Source organism: Microcebus murinus, chromosome 24 (genome assembly GCF_040939455.1).
Source record: "Microcebus murinus isolate Inina chromosome 24, M.murinus_Inina_mat1.0, whole genome shotgun sequence".
NCBI classification, from domain to species: domain Eukaryota; kingdom Metazoa; phylum Chordata; class Mammalia; order Primates; family Cheirogaleidae; genus Microcebus; species Microcebus murinus.
The window spans coordinates 30,716,679-30,740,405 of NC_134127.1; the positions used below are offsets into that span (position 1 = coordinate 30,716,679).

Genomic DNA, 23,727 nt, shown 5'->3' on the forward strand with positions numbered 1-23,727 from the left:
AAATAGACCATCTAATGAAGCAACTCAAAGAGCTGGAAAAAGAAGAACAGACCAACCCCAAACCCAGCAGAAGAAGTGAAATCAACAAAATCAAATCAGAACTAAACGAAATTGAAAACAGGGAAGCTATTCAGGAGATTAATAAAACAAAAAGTTGGTTCTTTGAAAAAATAAACAAAATTGACACACCATTGGCTAAGGTAACGGAAAGCAGAAAAGAGAAATCTCTAATAAGCTCCATCAGGAATAAAAAAGGAGATATCACAACTGATCCCAAAGAGATAAAAGATACAATTTGTGAATACTACAAAAATCTTTATGCACACAAACTGGAAAATGTGGAGGAAATGGACAAATTTCTAGAAACACACAGCCTCCCTAGGCTCAACCAGGAAGAAATTGATTCCCTGAACAGACCAATCTCAACAGTTGAAATAGAAACAGCAATTAAAAATCTCCCTAAAAAGAAAAGTCCCGGTCCAGATGGCTTCACACCCGAATTTGACCTCACTTACAAAGAAGAACTAGTACCTATCTTGCAGAAACTATTCCACAACATCGAGAAGAACGGAAACCTCCCCGACACCTTTTATGAAGCGAATATTACTCTGATACCAAAACCAGGAAAGGATGCAACAAAAAAAGAAAACTACAGACCAATATCCCTAATGAATATAGATGCAAAAATTTTCAACAAAATCTTAGCTAACCGAATCCAGACACTTATCAAAAAAATAATCCACCATGACCAAGTGGGCTTCATCCCAGGGATGCAGGGATGGTTCAACATACGTAAATCTATAAATGCAATTCACCACATAAACAGAAGCAAAAACAAAGACCACATGATTCTTTCAATAGATGCAGAAAAAGCTTTTGACAAAATTCAACACCCTTTCATGATACGAACACTTAAGAAAATAGGCATAGAAGGGACATACCTAAAAATGATACAAGCCATATATGACAGACCCATAGCCAGCATCATACTGAATGGGGAAAAATTGAAATCATTCCCACTTAGAACTGGAACCAGACAAGGCTGCCCACTATCTCCACTTCTGTTCAACATAGTGCTGGAAGCCTTGGCTACAGCAATCAGACAGGAAAATGGAATCAAAGGTATCCAAGTAGGGGCAGAAGAGATCAAACTTTCACTGTTTGCTGATGATATGATATTGTATCTAGAAAACCCCAAAGATTCAACCAAGAAACTCCTGGAACTGATCAATGAATTTAGTAAAGTCTCAGGATACAAAATCAATACACAGAAATCAGAGCCATTCATATACGCCAACAACAATCTAATTGAGAACCAAATCAAAGACTCAATTCCCTTCACAATAGCAACAAAAAAATTAAAGTACCTAGGAATATACTTAACCAAGGACGTAAAAGACCTCTACAGGGAGAACTATGAAACACTGAGGAAGGAAATAGCAGAGGATGTAAACAGATGGAAATCCATACCATGCTCGTGGATCGGCAGACTCAACATCATCAAAATGTCTATACTACCTAAACTGATCTACAGATTCAATGCAGTACCTATTGAAATTCCATCAGCATTCTTCACAGATATAGAAAAAATAATTTTACGCTCCATATGGAACCAAAGAAGACCCCGAATATCAAAAGCAATTCTTTTTTTTTTTTTTTTTTTATATTTTTATTTTTTTTTACTTTTTTCTTTTTGGGGAGAACTTGAAGTAGAATCAAAAGCAATTTTAAGCAACAAAAACAAAATGGGAGGCATTAATATGCCAGATATCAAACTATACTACAAAGCTGTAGTAATTAAATCAATATAGTATTGGCACAAAAATAGGAATATTGACCAGTGGAACAGATGTGAGAATCCTGATATAAAACCATCCTAATATAGCCATCTAATCTTTGACAAAGCAGACAAAAATATACGCTGGGGAAAAGAATCCCTTTTCAATAAATGGTGCTGGGAAAACTGGATAGCCACCTGTAGAAGGCTAAAACAGGACCCACACCTTTCACCTCTCACAAAAACCAACTCACGCTGGATAACAGACTTAAACCTAAGGTATGAAACTATTAGAACCCCAGAGGAAAAAGTTGGAAACACTCTCCTAGACATCGGCCTGGGCAAAGAGTTTATGAAGAAGTCCCCAAAGGCAATCACAGCAGCAACAAAAATAAATAAATGGGACATGATCAAACTACAAAGCTTCTGCACAGCCAAAGAAAGTCATGAAAGTAAACAGACAACCTACAGAATGGGAGAAAATTTTTGCATCCTATGCATCCGATAAGGGACTGATAACTAGAATATACTTAGAACTCACGAAAATCAGGAAGAAAAAATCAAATAACCCCATTAAAAAGTGGGCAAAGGACTTGAACAGAAACTTTTCTGAAGAAGACAGAAGAATGGCCAACAAACATATGAAAAAATGCTCAACATCTCTAATTATCAGGGAAATGCAAATCAAAACCACAATGAGATATCACTTAACCCCAGTGTGAATGGCCTTTATCAAAAAATCTTCAAACAATAAATGCTGGCGTGGTTGCGGAGAGAGAGGAACACTCCTACACTGCTGGTGGGACTGCAAACTAGTTCAACCTCTGTGGAAAGCAATATGGAGATATCTTAAAGCCATACAAGTGATTCTACCATTTGATCCAGCAATCCCATTGCTGGGCATCTCCCCAAAAGATCCAATGACACTCTACAAAAAGGACACCTGCACTCAAATGTTTATAGCAGCACAATTCATAATTGCAAGGCTGTGGAAACAGCCCAAGTGTCCATCAATCCAAGAATGGATTAATAAAATGTGGTATATGTATACCATGGAGTACTATTCAGCTCTAAGAAACAATGGTGACATAGCACATCTTATATTTTCCTGGTTAGAGCTGGAACCCATACTATTAAGTGAAGTTTCCCAAGAGTGAAAAAACAAGCACCACATATACTCACCAGCAAATTGGTATTAACTGAACAGCACCTAAGTGGTCACACAGGTACTACAGTAATAGGGTATTGGGCAGGTGGGAGGGGGGCGGGTATATACATACATAATGAGTGAGATGTGCACCATCTGGGGGTTGGTCATGATGGAGACTCAGACTTGTGGGGGGAAGGGGGGAAATGGGCATTTACTGAAACCTTAAAGTCTGTACCCCCATAATATGCCGGAAAAAAAAAAAAACAACAAAACAACCAAATCACTCAAAAAAAAAAAAAAAAAAAAACTAAACCAACTTTCATCAGATAATATATTAATACAAACAATTTGTAAAATATCTAGAAAACAACAAAAAATCACCATAAGAGAATCTACTAGACAGATATTTTTCTTGAGGAAGAGGGACAGCAGCCCCTGCTATTCCCAAGAGCCCCTCCTGGAATGCTCTAGCCTCCTGCTGCATAAACCACACAGTAATTACTCTTCATACAAATAAGAGCTTTCTTTTTGAATATAGCCCAAGATAAAAAACTTCTCCTAAAAAGAAATCATTAATGCAATGAGGCCTTTGTGGAGTTCTATTTTGTACAAAACCCTTTCTTTTCTATTAGCTAGTTCTTCCTCTATGAAACACCGCTCATTCTCTGTGAAAACCATGCAGGTTAATACATGCGAAATCATCAGGTGCAGACCCCATGAACATTCCACCTCTGCTGCTGTGCACAGGCCTGTGGCATGATCCCTCTGCAACACAGAGACACAGGCAGGTGAGGGCACACCTGGAGGCCCCACCACCCATGACCCCAACACTGGGAAATCCTCAGTTCTCAACATTTTCTCCTGAACCCATTCCCCTTTTTGATTTCCTACATAATAAGCAGGTGTACCTTTATGCAGCTGCCAAAAGCATCTTGAAACATTGTAAACTTACAATCTCCAAAATATAGTTATCTATAGAGCCCTTAAGGTAGATTTGGAATAAATCACTTACTTTGACCACATAATTGAACCTTCGGATATCCTGAATTGCACTTGAGAAGTCTAACCGATTAAAGGCTTCTCCCAAGGTACAATAGCCATGCCTCTGGGAAAGGAACACAAAGCAGTTAAAATTAGTTAATTAGCCAAAAAGAACTGACAGTTAATGCCAATTAGACTGTACATTTTTAATTTTTGCAAAGGACATTTTTTTTATGCTGAAGATTGATTTCAGATTTAGACAAGAGCACAGTAAAGTTATAGCAATGCTAAATTTAAGCCCTTTATGTATATTCCAGACACTATGAACTGACATTTTTTACACCGCTACTGATGTCATGACAAAGAAAATTATTTATCAAATTAAAACACTGGATATATTCTAGGTTATAAAATACAATACACCAGTCACCTGTTCAACATATTATAAGGATGCAGGTGTTATTCACGTATAGTTGAAACACAGGATTTCTATGTGGGGAGGTGTGTGCTTTGGGCTGGAAGTATGCTCACCCACAAAGGCTCAAGGCCTGGAGAGGCACCTGGGCAAGAGGAAAGCATCCCCGAGAGAAACAGTGCTGAAGTAGATGGCTGCAGGCAAGCATGGGACGTGACCACAGGCAGCTCCCAGGCTGGGAGCATGGGTGTGGGTACCCAGAACACCCAAGAAGCTGGTAATTAGACCCACAGGTCCAAGAGTCAATAGAATAAAATCAAACAACTTATTTTCAGTACTGCAAACACTGCTATTCAATTTTAGATGTTTTTCTTCAACAACATACCCTATATTCTATATTGGTTTGTACATCTTTACACATTAGGTTTTAGGAGTCATTTTAAACTCCATTTCCATCATCTGTATTTGAAATACTTAAAATACATAAATATATTTTCAATTCAAATTTGTGGGGATAGATACACTGGAGAACAATAATGGAAAACACGAGGTGACTTCTCAAGTCTCAAACAGATGGCCTGGCAAGGTTTAGAGGAAGTGGAGAGAGCAACGACACCCTAGCCTCGAGTGATAGACACGCTGCAGAGGCTCAGTGGTCATGCACCCAAATCCCAAGCACCATCCTAAAGTGTGCACAAATCCACATTCAAATATGTAACTGAGTGTCTGCTACTACACATGAGACATTTTCGCAGCAGCTGGAGTGAGAAGTCTGTTAGGTACAGATCATACCCTGAAGCCCTGCACAGCGGGCAGGGTACTTCCTGGGAGCTGGGGGAGGAAAATCTGTTAGAGAGAGATTACAACTGGAAACCTTCACAGCCGCCATCTCTGCTTTCTTTCTCTTCTCAAGCAATTCTAAACGATGATGCAGATACCTTTCCGAGGTAGCCACCCACTCACAAAAGGAAATTAAATCTGATTTATAGAGAGGACCACAAAGTGTGTCTGAACCACAATACGCAACCTGGGAAGCCACAAGGCCACAGCAGACACCTGGTGAAGTCGCAGGATGAGATGCAGCAACACACCACTCCAGTTCCTAGCACTGGTCCAGTCCCAGCCATTCCCAGGATCCAGGGAACGCCCCTCAGCCTCATGATGAACTCCCCTCTGGTTTTGTGCTGGCTCAAATGGTATTCTCTGCTCTGTCCTAAGCGTATAACACGCAGCAGATGAAATCCTTAATGGTCTTTCGTAAGCTCTCAGCTTTGTCTTTCACCATCTATGTTATGTTCTGTCAAACAATATTCTAATAGCATGGCAGAGTCAGCACAGCTTTACACCCATTAACCATCACCAAATAAGTTGAGAAAGTTTTCTTTCTCAGGATCTAATCTTTAAACTTCTACCGTGTTTCCCTGAAAATAAGACAGGGCCTTGTATTTATTTTTCATCAAGAAGACACCCTAGGGCTTATTTTCAGGGGATGTGTTATTTTTTTAAAGTACGGTCCAACAATCTACATTTATTCAAACATAGTTAAGTTGTCTTCTTCTGGAACATCATCATAACTCTCTAAACCCCAAATTCCATCCTGAATTTCTTGCGACTCTATTTGCTTTAGAACCATTGGCCCTGATCTCTCATGCCGAGCAACAGAGCTATCATGGGGCAGATGAGAAGGGCTGCTCATCTTCTTTACCGCTCCACGATGAAATGCATGGGTTGTGCAGATGCGCTGGGTAGCCACGCTCATCACTAGGGTTTATTTCGGGGGTAGGGCTTCTATTGCGCAAATGCTTAGAAATCCTGCTAGGGCTTATTTTATGGGTAGGTCTTATTAGGAGCTGGGCCAGTTTCAGAACATCCACTATGCATGTTTCCAGAATATTTAACGTGCCCTAAAATAGCATACAATAAACAATCGTTCCATGAATCACACCCCCCAACTGCTGCACAATACAGCAAATGCAGAGTTCTAGGACTTTAAAAGGAGCCAAGCCTCCCTGAAGCTAAGTAGAGAAACAGGAAAGCTCTTCCAGGGAACCGGCTTGTTTCACGGCTCTAAAAGAGCTTGAGCCAACTTGGCCAAAGAGCAGCATGGAGAGGCTAGGCCACTCTACACACATGCAGCCACGGTCCCTAAGCTCAGCAGCCACTCTCCACACGAGTGAGGGCTCCTGATGCCTTAACCCCAGCACACTGGCAGGGGACATCCCAGCAGCACCCAGAGAACACAATGCAGCGTCACAGGATTCCATGTGCAGTTTGCGATAGCCGCCTTGCCCCCCAACCCCCTGCTGATGCAGGTACACACCAGGGGACAGGAGCCACACACACTACACACTGCACAGGCACACACCCACCATGGACACATCACATACACACAATGGCATGCACACCACACAACCACACACACACAAGCACACATACCACACACAAACTGCACAAAGGATTGATAATCGCTGCTTCCAAAGCTCCTCCTGTGCTTTCATCGGTTAGAATGTGAATCGAACCGTAGATTTAATATCATAAAATAAATAATTTATTGTGTCACTTTACATATTTATTTAATGTGACTACACATTTAACAGAAACAATCCAAGATACACTTTTTTTTTTTTTTTTTTTGAGACAGAGTCTCGCTTTGTTGTCCAGGCTAGAGTGAGTGCCGTGGCGTCAGCCTAGCTCACAGCAACCTCAAACTCCTGGGCTCCAGTGATCCTGCTGCCTCAGCCTCCCGAGTAGCTGGGACTACAGGCATGCGCCACCATGCCCGGCTAATTTTTTATATATATATCAGTTGGCCAATTAATTTCTTTCTATTTATAGTAGAGACGGGGTCTCGCTCTTGCTCAGGCTGGTTTTGAACTCCTGACCTTGAGCAATCTGCCCGCCTCGGCCTCCCAAGAGCTAGGATTACAGGCGTGAGCCACAGCACCCGGCCCAAGATACACTTTTATTTACAATAGAATACTTACTTCTTTTGTGCTTTCTTTATGGACATAGATCCATTTTTCACGATAAAAACCTAGAATAAAAATTAATTTTGTTTTTAAAATCATTTCAAAATGAAGATTTTAAAGGAATTTCAATAATTGGACATGTTAACAAAACTATCTGACTTACTGTGCAAGAGATGCTATTACTTGGTTAAATGCAAACAGAACTGCTTGTTTCCTAGCATCAGCTTAAGAGGTACTGAAACACCTTCGCATGAAAAATGATTTAAGACAGTGCCAAGGCCTAGTAACTTGGAAGAAAACTAGTATTATTAATGACTGGAGTTATATGAAAACATAAATGATTACAAAAAATGCAATTAAGTTATTAATAAATTCTTATGTATCCTAAAAAGTTCTATTCTTCTATTGCTCCACATGACACTCCATAGAAACATATTTTTTACCTAACTCAAATCCCAGAGCTTCCAGAGTCACGATAGCTACCTTTATCACGTGACCCCATATTCTTCCTACAGTAGTCCCCCCTTAGCCATGGCCTTAATTCTGCAGTTTCAGTTTTCATGGTCTGAAAATATTAAATGGAAAATTACAGAAAAGAACTCCTAAGTTTTAAATTGTGTGCCATTCTGAGTAGCATGATGACATCTGACACCGCCATCCTGCTTTGCCCAGCCCAGGAGGAGACTCCTCCCTATGGTGGACCACACTGTCTATGCTGCCCGCCCAATGGTCACTCAGGAGCCACCAGAGTTGTGGCAGTGACTGCCTGTGGAAGTGTCGCAGTGTTTGTGTTCAGGTCATCCTTATTCTACTTCACGACGGCCCCAAAGTGCAAGAGCAGTGATGTTGGCATGTTGTCATAACTGTTCTTTTTATTATCGGTAGTCGTTAATCTCTTCCTATGTTTAACTTACAGATTAAACTTTACCACAGGTGTGTCTGTAGACACAAACAGCACGTGAGGGCTGGGTACTCTATGTAGTTTCAGGCATCTCCTGGGGTCTATCCTCCAGCACCCTGGCCACTCTACATTTGGGCTTGTCTTGGAGACTCGAGGTTGTGCCTGAGGCAGTGCCCGAGTGTCACCTCCAGCCTTCCCACCTCCCGCCCAGCTGCAGCTTCCAGCATCCTACACCAGTGCTCTGACCATGTCCCAAGGCTGGACCAGTGAGGATGCCCCGTGTGGCCTCGCTGCTCAGAAGTGGACCGAATGGTGACTGTGACTCCATCACTGCAGGCCTGGGCTGCTCTGTGGGCTCTGCCATCTCACATCTCACCAGCTAAAGTGGTTAAGCTACAAAAAGTGTCGTCGCCGACTCAGTGGGCAGCCCTGGATGATACTGTGCTGCTGTTTACACTTCTGTGTCATCTTTTATTTCATAAAATAGCCCTTCTAAAGCAATTTAGTATTTCAACATATTCAACAAAATATCACAAAATCATTAATGAAAATAATCTTACTTTGAGCATTTGTGTCATTTCTAAAATGGTCCTTTTTCCTTTTTTTGGATGCATATTCTTGCTCCTCATCATTGAATATTTCTTCATCTTCACTATTTAAGATACTAAAACAAAAATATATCCTATTAAAATATTTTTTCAGGGAGATCTTCATTTGGCTTTTCTTTTGTAAGAGAATGCAATAAATATTTGGTTTGCAATTCAGGAGAACAAAATAAAAATCATGTTAAATTCAGAAAGTTCTAGTTAATTTTCACAGACACAAAATTACAAAGGACATTTTTTTGTTTTGAAAAATCTGATGTGTATTCTGGTTCTTTTGAGAATGCTAAACCCGATAGGGAAGAACATGTTTTAGACTTTCCCAAGGATCTTGATATGCTCAACCAAGGAAGTGTCAAATGCTTTATTAAAACACAGAGATTATTTTTAGAAAACTATAATAAAAACCCTGGAAAAAAGTTAGTGGCAGTATAATACCCGATACAAATGACTTGCTGCATCCCTGATCCAGTGTTGAATAAAGACTCAACTTTATTTTTAAAGATTTATTATTACTGCACTGAACATTTTACTAATCATCTACCAAATATGCTGTTAAGGCACTTAACTAAAACTAGGTGAAGTAAAACATTTTTTTCCATTAAAATACACTTAATTAAAAGGTTTTCCAATATTTTTTTTATGAAATAAGGTAATAACTAACCAACTTGAACACCTTAAAAACACACACCAAAAAAACCCCATAAACAGATCCTCGAAACTAAAGATGAGCAAAATTTTTATTTTTTGACACACTGATAACAAGCTGCCGGCTGGGCCTATGGGAATAATACTCAAAACCAAGAAACTAAAAGTGCTTACTGCCCTGTCACAGTTCTTTGACAAGAAAATTGTATACAAGCCCCTTTCCATTCATCAGTATTTACTTTTAATAAAAACATCTGAGTTTGCCAAGTGACTATTTCTGTCAGAACAGACTTAAACAGCACTGGCAGGAGTTATAAACCATGGAGACAACAAAGGTGCATTTGAAAAAAACACAGATGTCCTGCTTTGCGGCATGCACTGAGTAACACCAGCGTGTGGAAATGTGTTCATGCTGCATCTTACATTTCATCCCATACTGGTTTATGCAGAAGCTTTCTATTCTCAAAAGGCTTTTCCAACTAAATCACAAACATATCGAAGGAAAAGCAGAAATACATGGTTCTCCAGAAAGTGTCTGGAGAAATGAAAATAGGACATGGAAGGAGAAGCAAGGACAGCCTGCTGAGTGCAGTCCAGGGAGACGGGCATCACTGGCACCCCATCTGGCGTGCTTGAGAGGGGAGACATCTGAGGACACGCCAAACTGACTCAGACCCTGCCCACAGGCCCATTTCTGACACAACACCTAGAATGATGCTGTGAAAACAGGAGCCTGAGGAAATCTCTCTTCTACTCAAAACCTGTTTTGAAGAGATGGGGAAGAAGGTACGTAGGGACCCAAAAGTCAGAGCAGAGCAAAGGAGTCTGAAATAGCACAAAGAGGAGGGAGCAGGACAAACCTTGAAACACTCCAATTTGGACAGCAAACAATGTTTAATCAGGTGTAAATAAAAATAATGCAACAAAAAGGCTTAATAAAGTAATTGGAAAGGAAAGACCCCAAGAAGCACCACTCCCAGGCAGAGCTCAACATGCTGTGTGTGACTACACAGGGGTCCTCAAACTTTTTAAACATGGGGCTAGTTCACTGTCCCTCAGACCGTTGGAGGGCTGGACTATAGTTTTAAAAAAACTATAAACAAATTCCTATGCACACTGCACATCTTATTTTGAAGTAAAAAAACAAACGGGCAAAAACACCCGCATGTGGCACGCAGGCTGTAGTTTGAGGACGCCTGGCTACACACTCCCTTATCAAATGCCAGCTTCACAAATGACAGTAACTTCTAGTATATCTCAACAGCGCTAATAGGTAACAGGTTCCTAGTAACACTGAAATCTGAGAGGAAACCTAGAAACTCTTAGACATATACAGTATCTAGACACTCTCCTTCAATATCTTTGTGCAAATCACACAATTTCTGTCATCTGACACAAACCTCTATGGCAGCAACACTCCCATGGACAGAAAATCAAGCCAGATTACTTACTGAACACTGTTTCCCAGCCCAAACCTCAAAATGTCTAGTCGACCTGTAACTCACTGTGTTCCTGCTCCCAGCCCTCTGCCCAGCTGCAGACTGTCCAGCAGGCACGCTTCGCCTCTCACCTGGTCCCCCTCTCCAGTCTTCACACAGCTGGCCCACCTGCTCAGCTGCACCAACAGCTTATGAAACACACTTCCTCAGACGAGGTTCAAGACAGATCCTTTGTATGTCAAACTGTGCTCTGTAGTAAGACACTTTGTGAGTTCTAACACATGACATCTTTCAAATGGAGACCTAAGCACTTAAAACAGGATTTAACATTTGTTCCATCATCATAAACCTCAATAATATCATGAATGTTGCTTCAAAGAGCATCTGAATCAAGATTCAGAGTCCAAATTGGCTGGCTGCCCCCAGATCAGCCGTGTTGAATTACACAATTTCTTCCCTACCTTCTGCGAACTTTTAATCATGAAATGAGGTAAGCAGAGGGATAAAGGCCCTCCATGTTCATGCCCATTTATAAAAAAGAATATTAACACAGTCAGAATCTTAATTACCTTGATTACTTTTACTATAATACTTTTTCTAGGTTTAAAAAGCCCACTTTAAGCCAAAGAATTGGGAGGAAAATCAGACCATTTAACACAGTGATTTAAAATGGTGGTTACATATAGCATTATCCTTCTTATCAATTTTCAGTTTGAATTTAACTGGCTTTCGCTTCCAGGGAAAGGAGGACATGTGAGACGTCTGCTGCAGTACTAGGTCACCAACAGCCACTGGTTTGGATTTGATCGTGGCAGGAACAGAGAGAAGTTGGAGGAAGACGGGGCGAACGAGGTAGACCAGTGAAGAGAGGGTCCCTGGATCCTCCCTTCACCCCACAGTGGGTTGCCATCATAGCGCTTTTGGTCTCAGGGAAGACACCTGGACCTTGTCCCAGGGTGAGCAACTTCTGCTAGCAGGGCTGTCTACTGCAAGGCAGCAGGTCTGCAGGGAGGGGTGGGGGAGGCAGAGGCGCGGGGGTTCTCATACTAAGAACTGTGTTCTCTAATTTTCTATGTGTATGTGGAAAAATCAATTCTCAGACATTTAAAATGTGGGAAGATAATACATAAAAGACAGAAATGCAGATTTCTTAATGTAGAAGTAATAGTAACACTTGTATTTCAAGCATTATAGTTTTTTGTAAACTGACACTTTTATAACCTATTTCTCCATCCTAAAACAGTGGCCTTAAGAATCTCAAAGTTTACATGTATAATATTGTTCCAGGGCTATGTAAAAAAAGTATAAAATAAATGTTAAATAATTAAAAAAAAAAAGAATCTCCAAGTTTAATAGTGGCCACTATTAAGTGTAAATGTGGGACGACTAACATTTCTAGATATACTCAACCACCTTTAAATTTAAATAATTTGCTATAAAAATTGTAAGACAATAAAAAATACCTAGAAAATATAAATGTGTAACATTAATTGTCCAATAGCAATAGCATAAGTAATTAAGTAAATTTTACAGTGATCAATATTAAATAAATCTCAAAATGGCAGAGAGCTGCCACCATGTAAGTTTAACATATATTATGTGTTATCTTCACTATAACTAAAATATAAAATTAATTTGTTTCAAATACTTTGAAACCAGTCTCTGGTACAAAGCTACTAAACCTCTGTCAGAAAAAACACATGGTCCATGAAACACAATTAATAATTATTCAAGTGTCAAATAAGAATATACAATAAAATCAATGACACGACCCAGGGTATTCCAGAAGGAAGAGTCTTGAGACCTTCCTTATCGTCCAAATTCTCAAACACCAATAGAAATTTCAGTTTTCACCCCATAGCCACCTGTTCTGCTCCTGTGCTCATGTAATCCTGGCTTTTTATCTGGACATGTGGCTACACAGAAGACAAGACTACAACCCCCAGCCTCCACACGGCTACCGCGCTAATTGAGGAGGTGTGGGCCACATAATGCGCAACTTCCGAGCCATGCCATGAAAGTACAGGGTAAATCTCACCTACCCTACAGCTGGGATACAGAGGTGGTAAGTGATACACCCCCTGGACTGTGTAGATGACGGCATAGCAACAGGACATTACCAAACAAACTCACTATACCCATCAGGCTTTCACAGGCGACAAATAAATATCTGTCTTGTATGAGCCACCATTATGATGTCTCTGACACAAGCCAAAAACCGGTATCTTCTAATTTCCTCAAGTTCCTCAGCTATAATGATACCTATATGATTATTGTGAAGATTAAATGTTTTAAATAAAAAAAAGAAAGGAGCATCTACGTGTAGATAATAGACAACCTACTAGCCTCACTCTTTAGCTAAATAGCTTGCTTCTTCACACAAACCTTCTAGGTGGGCAAGTCTCAAACTACAACTTATGCAGCTTTGCAAGGACTTGAAAAATAGATAAGGCCATAAGGAGGTGAATCAAGATGGCGGACAAGAAACACTGCCAGACAGAGTATCTCTGCAGAAAAGACAGATTCTAGCAGAAATTAGAAGAAAGAAGCAAGAAGACGACCATACATTGGACGAGGGTCAGAAGGAGGGGTACCTGAAACCACAGGAAACTCCACAGGAGGAGGTTGCAGAGGAGAACTGGAAGCAGAGACCTCCGGAGCAGCCTGGAGACCACCGGCAAGGATAGGTGAAGCCCCCGTTAACTTTTCCCTCCCTTGCATCTCGTACGGCTGGTGGGCTCCCCAGCAGGTAGAGAGACCTGCGGACACCAGCCCAGAGACAGCCACCACCAGTGAGCGATAAGACTTTAGCGGAGGTAGCACCAGGCTCCCAACTCCCGCAGGACACTTCCCTGTGCACAGACCCGAGCCACGCGGCAGGCGCCATACTGCCTCATTCTCCCCTCCCCCGAACTTATCCGCGGCTGCCAAGAGAGACAAAATAGCCATCAGCCGGAAGCACCTCCAGGGAACAGGACATTTCCTTTTGGGGCCCTACAGCTGAGGGCTGTGAGCTCCCTACCTGCCAGCCCTCCCAGGTGCTGCTGGCACGGTGATCCCAGGAGAACGAGGCAGACCCTGAGGCTGAGAGACATTGACCCAGCTTGGCCTCCGCGTGGGTGAATTGGGACTGGCACTCCTCTCCCTGGTGGGGATATAGTTTGAACTCTGGGACACAGAGGTCAGACCTGCAGACCAGATCCCGTGTACCCAGGTCTCGCATTGCCCAGGGCACAGAAGGGATACAGTGAACAGCCTACTGAGGTTGTGTGTGCCTTCAGATCAGCGTCCTAGAGGGCAACCCTCCTCCCAAAGGGAGGCCATGAGCCCAGCCCAGGTGGCGTTCCTGTGCAGGGAACTTCCCCACCGGCATCACAGCCAGGGGAGGCCCAGTGGCGTGAGGTCTGGCCTGCTGGCAGAGGCCCAGGAGTAGCCGTGGAGTTGGGGAGGGTGGAAAGAAGCGAGGCCAGCTCCAGACTGCAAGTCTCAGACAGCCCCACCCCCACACGCAGACTTTCTGACTGAGCAGGGCCATTCCAGCCCCTCCTTGACAGCTTTTCCTAGAAGCAGAGAACAGAATTTTGACCCCTGCTAACGGACACTGGTGATGCCTGAGGGCAAGCTTACCCAACCCAGCTCCTCCCAGACTCACTTCCAGACCAGCCCTCACTGAGGGGGAGAAAGACACACCTGGAAGTCCCAGGGTGCCACCAACCACCTCAGGCACTAGAGTGCCTCTCTAGAGGAATAAGAGCTGATAACAGGACACAAAAACAGCAGTGTAGCCTGTTCCTCCAAGCAAGCGCCACCTACTGACAGGGACGGCATCCTGCACACCCTTTTCACGGCACCTACTGACTCATCATACAGGGAGTGGTCGAATCTCACCCATAGACACCACATCCTGGCTCAGAAACTAAACAAAGCGTATAATACCCGAACAAAAAACTAAAGGAAAGAAACAACAACTGATCGACATGGGAAGAAATCAGCGAAGGAACTCAGGAAATATGAAGAACCAAATGGAAAACACACCCCCAAAGAGGAGCACCAGCCCCTTAGAAACGGACACCAACCAAAATCAGGCAACCAAAATGACAGAAGAGGAATTTCGAATGTAGATCATAAGAAAATTCAACGACCTACAAGAACAACACAATAACCAACACAAAGAAACCACAAAAAGCCTCCAGGACCTGGAACAAAAATTCACTAAAGAAATTGATACAATGAAGAAAACGAACTCCTAGAAATGAAGAATCAATTCAGGGAACTACAAAATACAGTGGAAAGCCTCAATAACAGGGTAGACCAATCAGAAGAAAGAATCTCAGAGATTGACCAAAACACCTTCCAATTAAATAAGTCACAGAGATAGAGCAGAGAAACAAGAGAAAAGAGCAAAGCCTATAAGAGATGTGGGATTATGTGAATAAACCTAATGTGAGTGTCTAGGGTTATCAGAAAGGGAAGAAGAAAACATTCCAGGGTTGGACATGCTATTTCAAGATATAATAGAGGAAAATTTCCCAGGCCTTGCTCAAAATCTCGATATGCAAGTTCAAGAAGCTCAGAGGACCCCTGGGAGATTCAATGCAAACAGGAAGATGTCATGACATGCAGTCATCAGACTGACCAAAATATCAATTAAAGAGGCCCTTCTAAAAGCTGTAAGATGAAAAAAGCAAGTAACATACGAGGGAAAGCCAATTCGAATAACACCAGACTTCTCTAATGAGACTTTACAAGCAAAGAGAGACTGGGGCCCCATTCTCACTCTTCTGAAACAAAACAATGCCCAGCCTAGAATCTTATTCCCTGCAAAACTAAGTTCTGTGTATGAAGGAGAAATCAAGACATTCTCAGATAAGCAAAGACTGAGGGAATTCACCAAGACCAGCCCTTCAAGAAGTACTCAAAACAGTGTTATCCATGGATCAGCACAATAAACACTCATGAATGTAAATCTACTCAAAGCTAAAGATCAAAGCCCAGACACTACAATGGCTCAAGAGAGAAAACAAAGCAACAAAGTTCAACCCAACATAATGAACAGAAATCTGCCCCACCTATCAGTTATCTCAATAAATGTGAATGGCTTGAACTCCCCACTCAAGAGACATAGGCTGGCTGAATGGATAAGAAAACACAAGCCAAGTATCTGCTGTCTTCAGGAAACACATCTAACCTGCAAGGATGGAATTAGACTAAAGGTAAAGGGGTGGAGAATGATATTTCAAGCAAACGGAAGCCAAAAGAAAGCTGGTGTGGCAATGCTGATTACAGATAACTTAGTTTTTAAATCAACAAAATAAAAGACAAAGAAGGTCACTATATAATGGTAAAGGGTGCAGTTCAATAAGAAGACATAACAATTCTAAATATATATGCACCCAACCTTGGTGCACACAGATTCTTAAATCAAACTCTACTGGATCTAAACAAATGAATAAACAACACCATAATACTTGGAGACTTTAACACCCCACTGACAGCATAGGACAGATCCTCCAAACAGAAGATCAACAAAGAAATAATGGACTTAAACAGAACCCTAGAACAAATGGGCCTGACTGACATTTACAAGACATTCTACCCCAAAACCACAGAATATTCGTTATTCTCATCAGCTCATGGCTCATTGTCTAAGACTGACCATATCCTAGGACACAAAGCACGTCTCAAACAATTTAAAAAAATAGAAATTATACCATGTATCTTTTCAGACCACAATGGAATAAATGTAGAAATCAATCCTAACAGGAGTCCTCATTTCTACACAAAATCATGGAAACTAAACAACCTTCTGCTGAATGATCACTTCATAGACAAGGAGATCAAGATGGAAATCAAAAGATTCTTTGAACTAAACGACAAAGGTGACACAAGTTACCAAAACCTGTGGGACACAGCTAAAGCAGTCCTGAAAGGAAAGTTTATTTCCATAAATGCCTATATCCAAAAGTCGAATAGATCACAAATAGACAACCCAGTGAATCATCTCAAAGAGCTGGAAAAAGAAGAACAGACCAACCCCAAACCCAGCAGAAGAAGTAAAATCACTAAGATCAAATCAGAACTAAATGAAATTGACAACAGGGAAACTATATGGAAGATTAATAAAACAAAAAGTTGGTTCTTTGAAAAAATTAACAAAATTGACACAGCATTGGCTAGACTAACAAAAAGCAGAAAAGAAAAAATCTCTAATAAGCTCCATCAGGAACAATAATGGAGAAATCACAACTGATGCCACAGAGATACAAGATATAATTTATGAATACTGGAAATAAATACATATACACACAAACTGGAAAATGTGGAGGAAATGGACAATTTCTTAGAAACACACAGCCTCCCTAGGCTCAACCAGGAAGAAATAGAATTCCTGAACAGACCAATATCAAGTACTGAAATTGAAACAGCAATAAAAAACCTTCCTAAAAAGAAAAGTCCTGGACCAGATGGTTTCACACCCGAATTTTACCACACCTACAAAGAACTGGTGCCTATCTTGCAGAAATTATTCCACAACATCAAGAAGGATGGAATTCTCCCCAACACATTTTATGAAGCGAACATAACCCTGATACCCAAACCAGAAAAGGATGCAACAAAAAAAGAAAACTACAGACCAATATCCCTTATGAATATAGATGCAAAAATTCTCAACAAAATCCTAGCCAATTGAATCCAGGTGCTTATCAAGAAAATAATTCATCACAACCAAGTGGGTTTCATCCCAGGGATGCAGAGATAGTTCAACATATGCAAATCTATAAATGTAATTCACCATATAAACAGAAGCAAAAACAAAGACCATATGATCCTCCCAACAGATGCAGAGAAAGCATTTGACAAAATTCAACATCCTTTTATGATAAGAACGCTCAACAAAATAGGCATAGATGGGGCTTACCTAAAAATGATACAAGCCATATATGACAAACCCACAGCCAATATCATACTGAATGGGGAAAAATTGAAAGCATTCCCACTTATAACTGTAACAAGACAAGGTTGCCCACTATCTCCACTTCTGTTCAACATAGTGCTGGAAGTTCTCACTACAGCAATCAGACAAGAGAGCAGAATTAAGGGCGTCCAAATGGGAGCAGAAGAGATCAAACTCTCACACTTTGCTGATGACATGATAGTATACCTAGAAAACCCCAAGGATTCAAACAAGAGACTCCTTGATCTGATAAATGAATTTGGTAAAGTCTCAGGATACAAAATCAATACACAGAAATCAGGTTTGTCGGTCGAATGAACTTCCCGCTCAGTGGAGAAAAAAAAAGCTCCAGGCACACGTGGGCAGGCTGAGGGCCACCTCCCCTGCTCTGATGCAGACAGGATGTTCCTTCCCATCCCAGCCCCTCCCTGCCTCCCGCCTGGGCCTGCCTTTCTGAAGTGGATTCAGAGTGGAGGAGATGTTTCCAGGAGGCTGCACAGATCAGCCCCGCTGGAGCACGAGCTTGGTGGGGAGAGACACCCAGGCCTTCAGTGTGGTGCTGTGCCCTGGGCTCTCCCTCCCAGGTGCGACCTGAGGTTGTGAGGCCTGGCAGTCCCCTGGCATGGCTGGGGGATCTGATCTGAACACTAGGCCCAGGACCTGTGACTGCAGGAAGGGACAGCCTTAAGGGCGCAGAGAGGGTCGTCTCTGTCCTTTGGGCCGAGTAGAGGCTGTGAAGGAGGGAACAGGAACGTGTTCTCTGTTCCGCTGAGAAACCTGCATACTCTTTACCCTGTACCCTTCTCGCGAAAGAAACAATCTCCCTTTCCTTTGCAATGCCACGAAGCTCAGAGCCGATGCCACGTGCTGGAGCCCTTGTTCCTGTGGGCTGCTGCGCATTGTGCAAGAACGAGTGAAGGCAAACCTGCCAGAGGGTGCTGGGGAGAGTAAGAGGTGGGCTCAGGCTGAGACGGATCTGGCGAGCCCCCACCGGCTGTGGGTACAATGGGGGCAGGGGACTGGCTGCTGTAGGTGTCAGCGAGCCTTCAGAACCCCACGTGGACCTGGGGACACAAAACAGCTTACTTCTAGGTAGAGGAATAAAAGAAAGGGACTGTTTCTAAAAAAAAATAAAAAATAAAAAATAAAAAAGAAATCAGAGGCATTCATATATGCCAACAACAGTAAAAGTGAGAACCAAATCAAAGACTCAATTCCCTTCAAAATAGCAACAAAGAAAATAAAGTACCTTGGACTATATTTAACTAAGGAGGTAAAAGACCTCTACAGGGAGAACTAAGAAACACTGAAGAAGGAAATAGCAGAGGACATAAACAGATGGAAGAATATACCATGCTCATGGCTCGGCAGAATCAACATTGTTAAAATGTCTATACTACCCAAAGTGACCTACAGAGTCAATGCAATCCCTATCAAAATACCATCATTTTTCACAGATATAGAAAAAATAATTTTACGCTTCGTATGGAACCAGAGAAGACCCCGTATAGCAAAAGCAATCCTAGGCAATAAAAACAAAATAGGAGGTATCAATTTACCAGACTTCACACTATACTACAAGGCTATTGTCATTAAAACAGCTTTTTGCTGGCACAAGAACAGGGACATTGACCAGTGGAACAGAACAGAGAGCCTAGATATAAAACCATACTCATATAGCCAACTAATCTTCGACAAAGACAAAAACATACACTGGGGAAAAGAATCCTTATTCAATAAATGGCGCTGGGAAAACTGGATAGCCACATGTAGAAGACTGAAACAAGACCCACACCTTTCACCTCTCACAAAAATCAACTCACACTGGGTAACAGACTTGAACCTGTGGTATGAAACTATTAGAATTCTAGAGGAAAAGGTTGGAAATACTCTTCTAGACATAGGCTTAGGCCAAGAATTTATGAAGAAGACCCCAAAGGCAATCACAGCAGCAACAAAAATAAACAAATAGGACCTAATCAAATTAAAAAGCTTCTGCACAGTCAAAGAAACTGTCAAGAGAGCAAACAGACAACCCACAGAATGGGAGAAAATTTTTGCAAGCTACACATCTGATAAAGGGCTCATAACTAGAATCTATTTAGAACTCAGGAAAATCAGCAAGAAAAGATCAAACAACCCTATCAAAAAATGGGCAAAGGACATGAACAGAAACTTCTCAAAAGAAGACAGAATAATGACCAACAAACATGAAAAAATGTTCAACATCTCTAATCATCAGGGAAATGCAAATCAAAACCACAATGAGATATCACTTAACTCCAGTGAGAATGGCCTTTATCAAAAAGTCCCCAAACAACAAATGCTGGCGTGGATGTGGAGAGAGAGGAACACTCCTACACTGCTGGTGGGACTGCAAACTAGTTCAACCTCTGTGGAAAACAATATGGAGATACCTCAAAGTGATACAAGCAGATCTACTATTTGATCCAGCAATTCCACTACTGGGCATCTACCCAAAAGATCAAAAGTCACTTTATGAAAAAGACACCTGCACTCGAATGTTTATAGCAGCACAATTCACAATTGCAAAGCTGTGGAAACAACCCAAGTGCTCATCAATTCATGAGTGGATTAATAAAATGTGGTATATCTATACCATGGAATACTATTCAGCTTTAAGAAACAATGGTGATCTAGCACCTCTTGTATATTCCTGGATACAGCTGGAACCCATTCTACTAAGCGATGTATCTCAAGAATGGAAAAACAAGCACCACATGTACTCACCAGCAAATTGGTATTAACGGATCAACACCTAAGTGGACATATAGGAGTAACATTTATTGGGTGTCAGGAGGGTGGGAGGGGGATGGAAGGGATGGGTATGTACAACCACAATGAGTAAGATGTGCAACGTTTGGGGGATGGACACGCTTGAAGCTCTTACTCGAGGTGGGAAGGGGGTATGGGCAATATATGTAACCTTAACACTTGTACCCCCATAATATGCTAAAATAAAAAAAAAAGATTAACCAGAAAAAAAAAAGATAAGGCCATAAATGACAGGGTTCTGCTTAGCTGTGACTCACATGTTGTGACTGATGTTACACTGGTCACTCTCCCTTTCAAGTTCCCGACTGCAGGACTCACATCTCTTCCAGCCATCTTCTGTTTTAATCCAACTCCATCCAGGAGATCTCCAGTCCTGACCCAAAAATGGCATAGTTCTCCTACAAAAAACAGTCATGTTAAAAAGTATATACAATTAACAGAAGTTTCTTTTCATTTAGAACATTTATTCACTGATTTTAAAGACTGAAGTTCTTATTTAACATTTAAGTCTGCTTATCACTTGATGCTGGCTAGACATTAGTGATAAAACAGAAAAGATAACACAGTACTTTGGTGCTACTAAAGTGGTAAGAGGGGGTAAGTACAGGTGGACTACTAGCCCAATACTGCATGTGTCACGAAAGGTTACCAGGGCGACACCAAGCTTATACCTGAAGACCAAGCAGCAGTCAGGGAGCGGGCAGGAGCAGGGACAGTATTCCACACAGAGTATACTGTCACTGCAGGAGCAGAAATGTCCTGACATGGCAAGTGTTCACGCTCCACACCTGTAAGTACTTCACCCTGGTTGAAGCTTAGAACAGAAGAGAGGGAGTAGTGAGTGGCTACATTGGGAATGCAGAAGTCAGTGAGGCCAACTGAGACCAAGGAGCTGGACTTCACTCTGAGGATAACAGGGGCCAAGAAAAGGCCTGCTGCAGGGAAGTAACAAAGAACTCAGGGTCATTCCCAGGGAAAAAATGGGGTGTGACTCTCAGAGGAAAGAGCTGGGAGTGGCAGCTGGGAGGAGCAGAGGTGGTAGGAATACTTGGAGGAAGAGTCAAACAGCATGGAAGACTGGCTGGATGTGTGAAGAGATGTCACACAGCCATCCAAAATTTGGGTTGTGGCACCTGGTTCTGAGATAAGGCATATGAACAGCAAGGTTTTGCTGTGGGGAAAAGGTTAAGAGATGCCGATTTCAGCTTTGGACATGCTTGTTACATTTGACATATTACACTCTGGGAATAAAAATTATAACTTAAAAAACGATGCAACAGACATCATTACCTCCATGAAGTTTACAATTCAAGAGGGAGACCTTGAACTTTAGTTCTACCCACTGACTGGCACTCCCTTCCTCTTGGTCAGGGGTTTCAGTATCACTGCACACTAACCTCATAATCTGGGAAGCTTTTAAAAGGTACAAGTTGTTAGCCCTACCTCAAACCAAGTAAATATGAATATCAGGATGAAGTATTTTTAAAGGTCCACAGGTGACTCTTGAACACAGTGAGGGCAGAAGGGCCTTAGATCTATCTGCATGTTGCTCATTCAAACATCCCTGCCCAGAAAGGCTTCCCTGATGCCTGTCCAAACAGCTCCCTTTGGCGGCCTCTGCACCCCCCACAAATTTTTCTGAGCCACCTAGTGCCTTCATAGCAGTAAGGGCTATCTGAAATTTCTGATGTGTTTGCTGTTTTCCTCTAAGACAACGTGCAACATCTTATTCAGCTCTCTATCCCAATTACCCTGAACAACGGCAGACACACAATAGCAGCTCAATAAATATTTATGTTTTAACGAACCAAGCAATTGATAGATCCATGGTTCACAAGAAAGGCTGGAGAGAAATACAGGGAAATCATCAGCATCTAAAATGGATAGTAATGTTGCCGGGGCGCCTGTAATCCTAGCATGTTGGGAGGCCAAACCGGGAGGAGTTCAAGACCAGCCTGAGCAAGAGCAAGACCCCGTCTCTACTATAAATAGAAAGAAATTAGCCAAACAACTAAAAATAGAAAAAACTAGCTGGGCACAGTGGCACGTGCCTGTAGTCCCAGCTACTAGGGAGGCAGGAGGATCCCTTGAGCCCAGGAGTTGGAGGTTGCTGTGAGCTAGGCTGACGCCATGGCACTCTAGCCCAGGCAACAGAGTGAGACTCTGTCTCAAATAAAATCAAATAAAATAGACAGTAATGAAAGCCACAGAAACAATATCACAGCATGTGTAGACTGAGAAATCAAGAAAGCCAAGGAGCAAACCCAAGGAAACATCAAAATTTACTGGACCAGGGGATGAAGATGCACTCAGGAAAAAAACTGAAAAACAGCCAAAGGTAGAGGGAAAAGTAGAAGTCAAGGCAAAAATGTATTTTAACAAAGAAATGACTGAAAGGAAAATGTTGTAAAGAAGCCAAGCACAGTTGGTAAGAATTGAAAAGCTGACACTGAATTTAGCTACAGAAAGGTAGCTGAAGCCTCGAGCAAACAGTTTTAGTAACGTGTCTGTGTCAATACAAGTAGACCTGGAACCTCTCATTCCGCAGAACATTTACATCACACAAAGCACATGAGATGAAAGTGTCCAAACGACAGCTCCCAACTATATTTAGCATAACAAAAAGCAGGCTGTCAAATGCGCATTTACAATACCTTAGAAGAGACAAAAAAATAGAAGGAAATTATATAGCCTTCAACAACATTTCTATTCCTGGTTCAACTACAAATGCTTCATCCCTGATGTGTATGAAATGTATGATGAAGTCATTTTTCTTTACACCAAGAGCATCTCAAAATCTTCCCCATTTGAACATATTTTCTCAGTCACATGTTAATTAAACTCTTGCTTTATAACATACTTTAAAAATATTCCTTAAATCTCAGCACTATTTTGATAAGCCTTGTCTCACAGACCTGCTTCACAACTACTGAACATCCTAAAATGCAAAAGCCACCACCAAGTACTCAAAAAGTGTCAATCCAGAGACATCTAAGACTATTTCCAATAGCATATGTCTGATTTTCTGATTTCAAGAACATTCAGATATAGGCCAGAGAACATTCCCACCAAAGGCAGCAAGGACCATGATGTA

The 23,727-nt window shown here is 41.7% G+C and overlaps 1 protein-coding gene across 4 annotated transcripts in view; it reads right to left on the reverse strand.

Annotated features, from left to right (window-relative positions):
• The window catches only part of FBXO25 (F-box protein 25), a 55,990-nt gene that overhangs the window by 26,273 nt on the left and 5,990 nt on the right, over nucleotides 1–23,727 (reverse strand). Inside the window, exons 1-5 of one of the 4 annotated variants that reach the window (XM_075997298.1) lie at nucleotides 21,305–22,623; nucleotides 20,891–21,031; nucleotides 8,754–8,857; nucleotides 7,308–7,357; nucleotides 3,940–4,032 (exon numbers count right to left, since the gene is read on the reverse strand). In XM_075997298.1, coding sequence (XP_075853413.1) covers nucleotides 3,940–4,032; nucleotides 7,308–7,357; nucleotides 8,754–8,857; nucleotides 20,891–21,031; nucleotides 21,305–21,399 — 483 coding nt within the window. In that variant the 5' untranslated portion in view covers nucleotides 21,400–22,623. Of the gene's footprint in view, nucleotides 1–3,939; nucleotides 4,033–7,307; nucleotides 7,358–8,753; nucleotides 8,858–20,890; nucleotides 21,032–21,304; nucleotides 22,624–23,727 lie in introns of those variants that run through there. The other 3 variants (XM_075997299.1, XM_075997301.1, XM_075997300.1) reach the window with 3 other exon arrangements.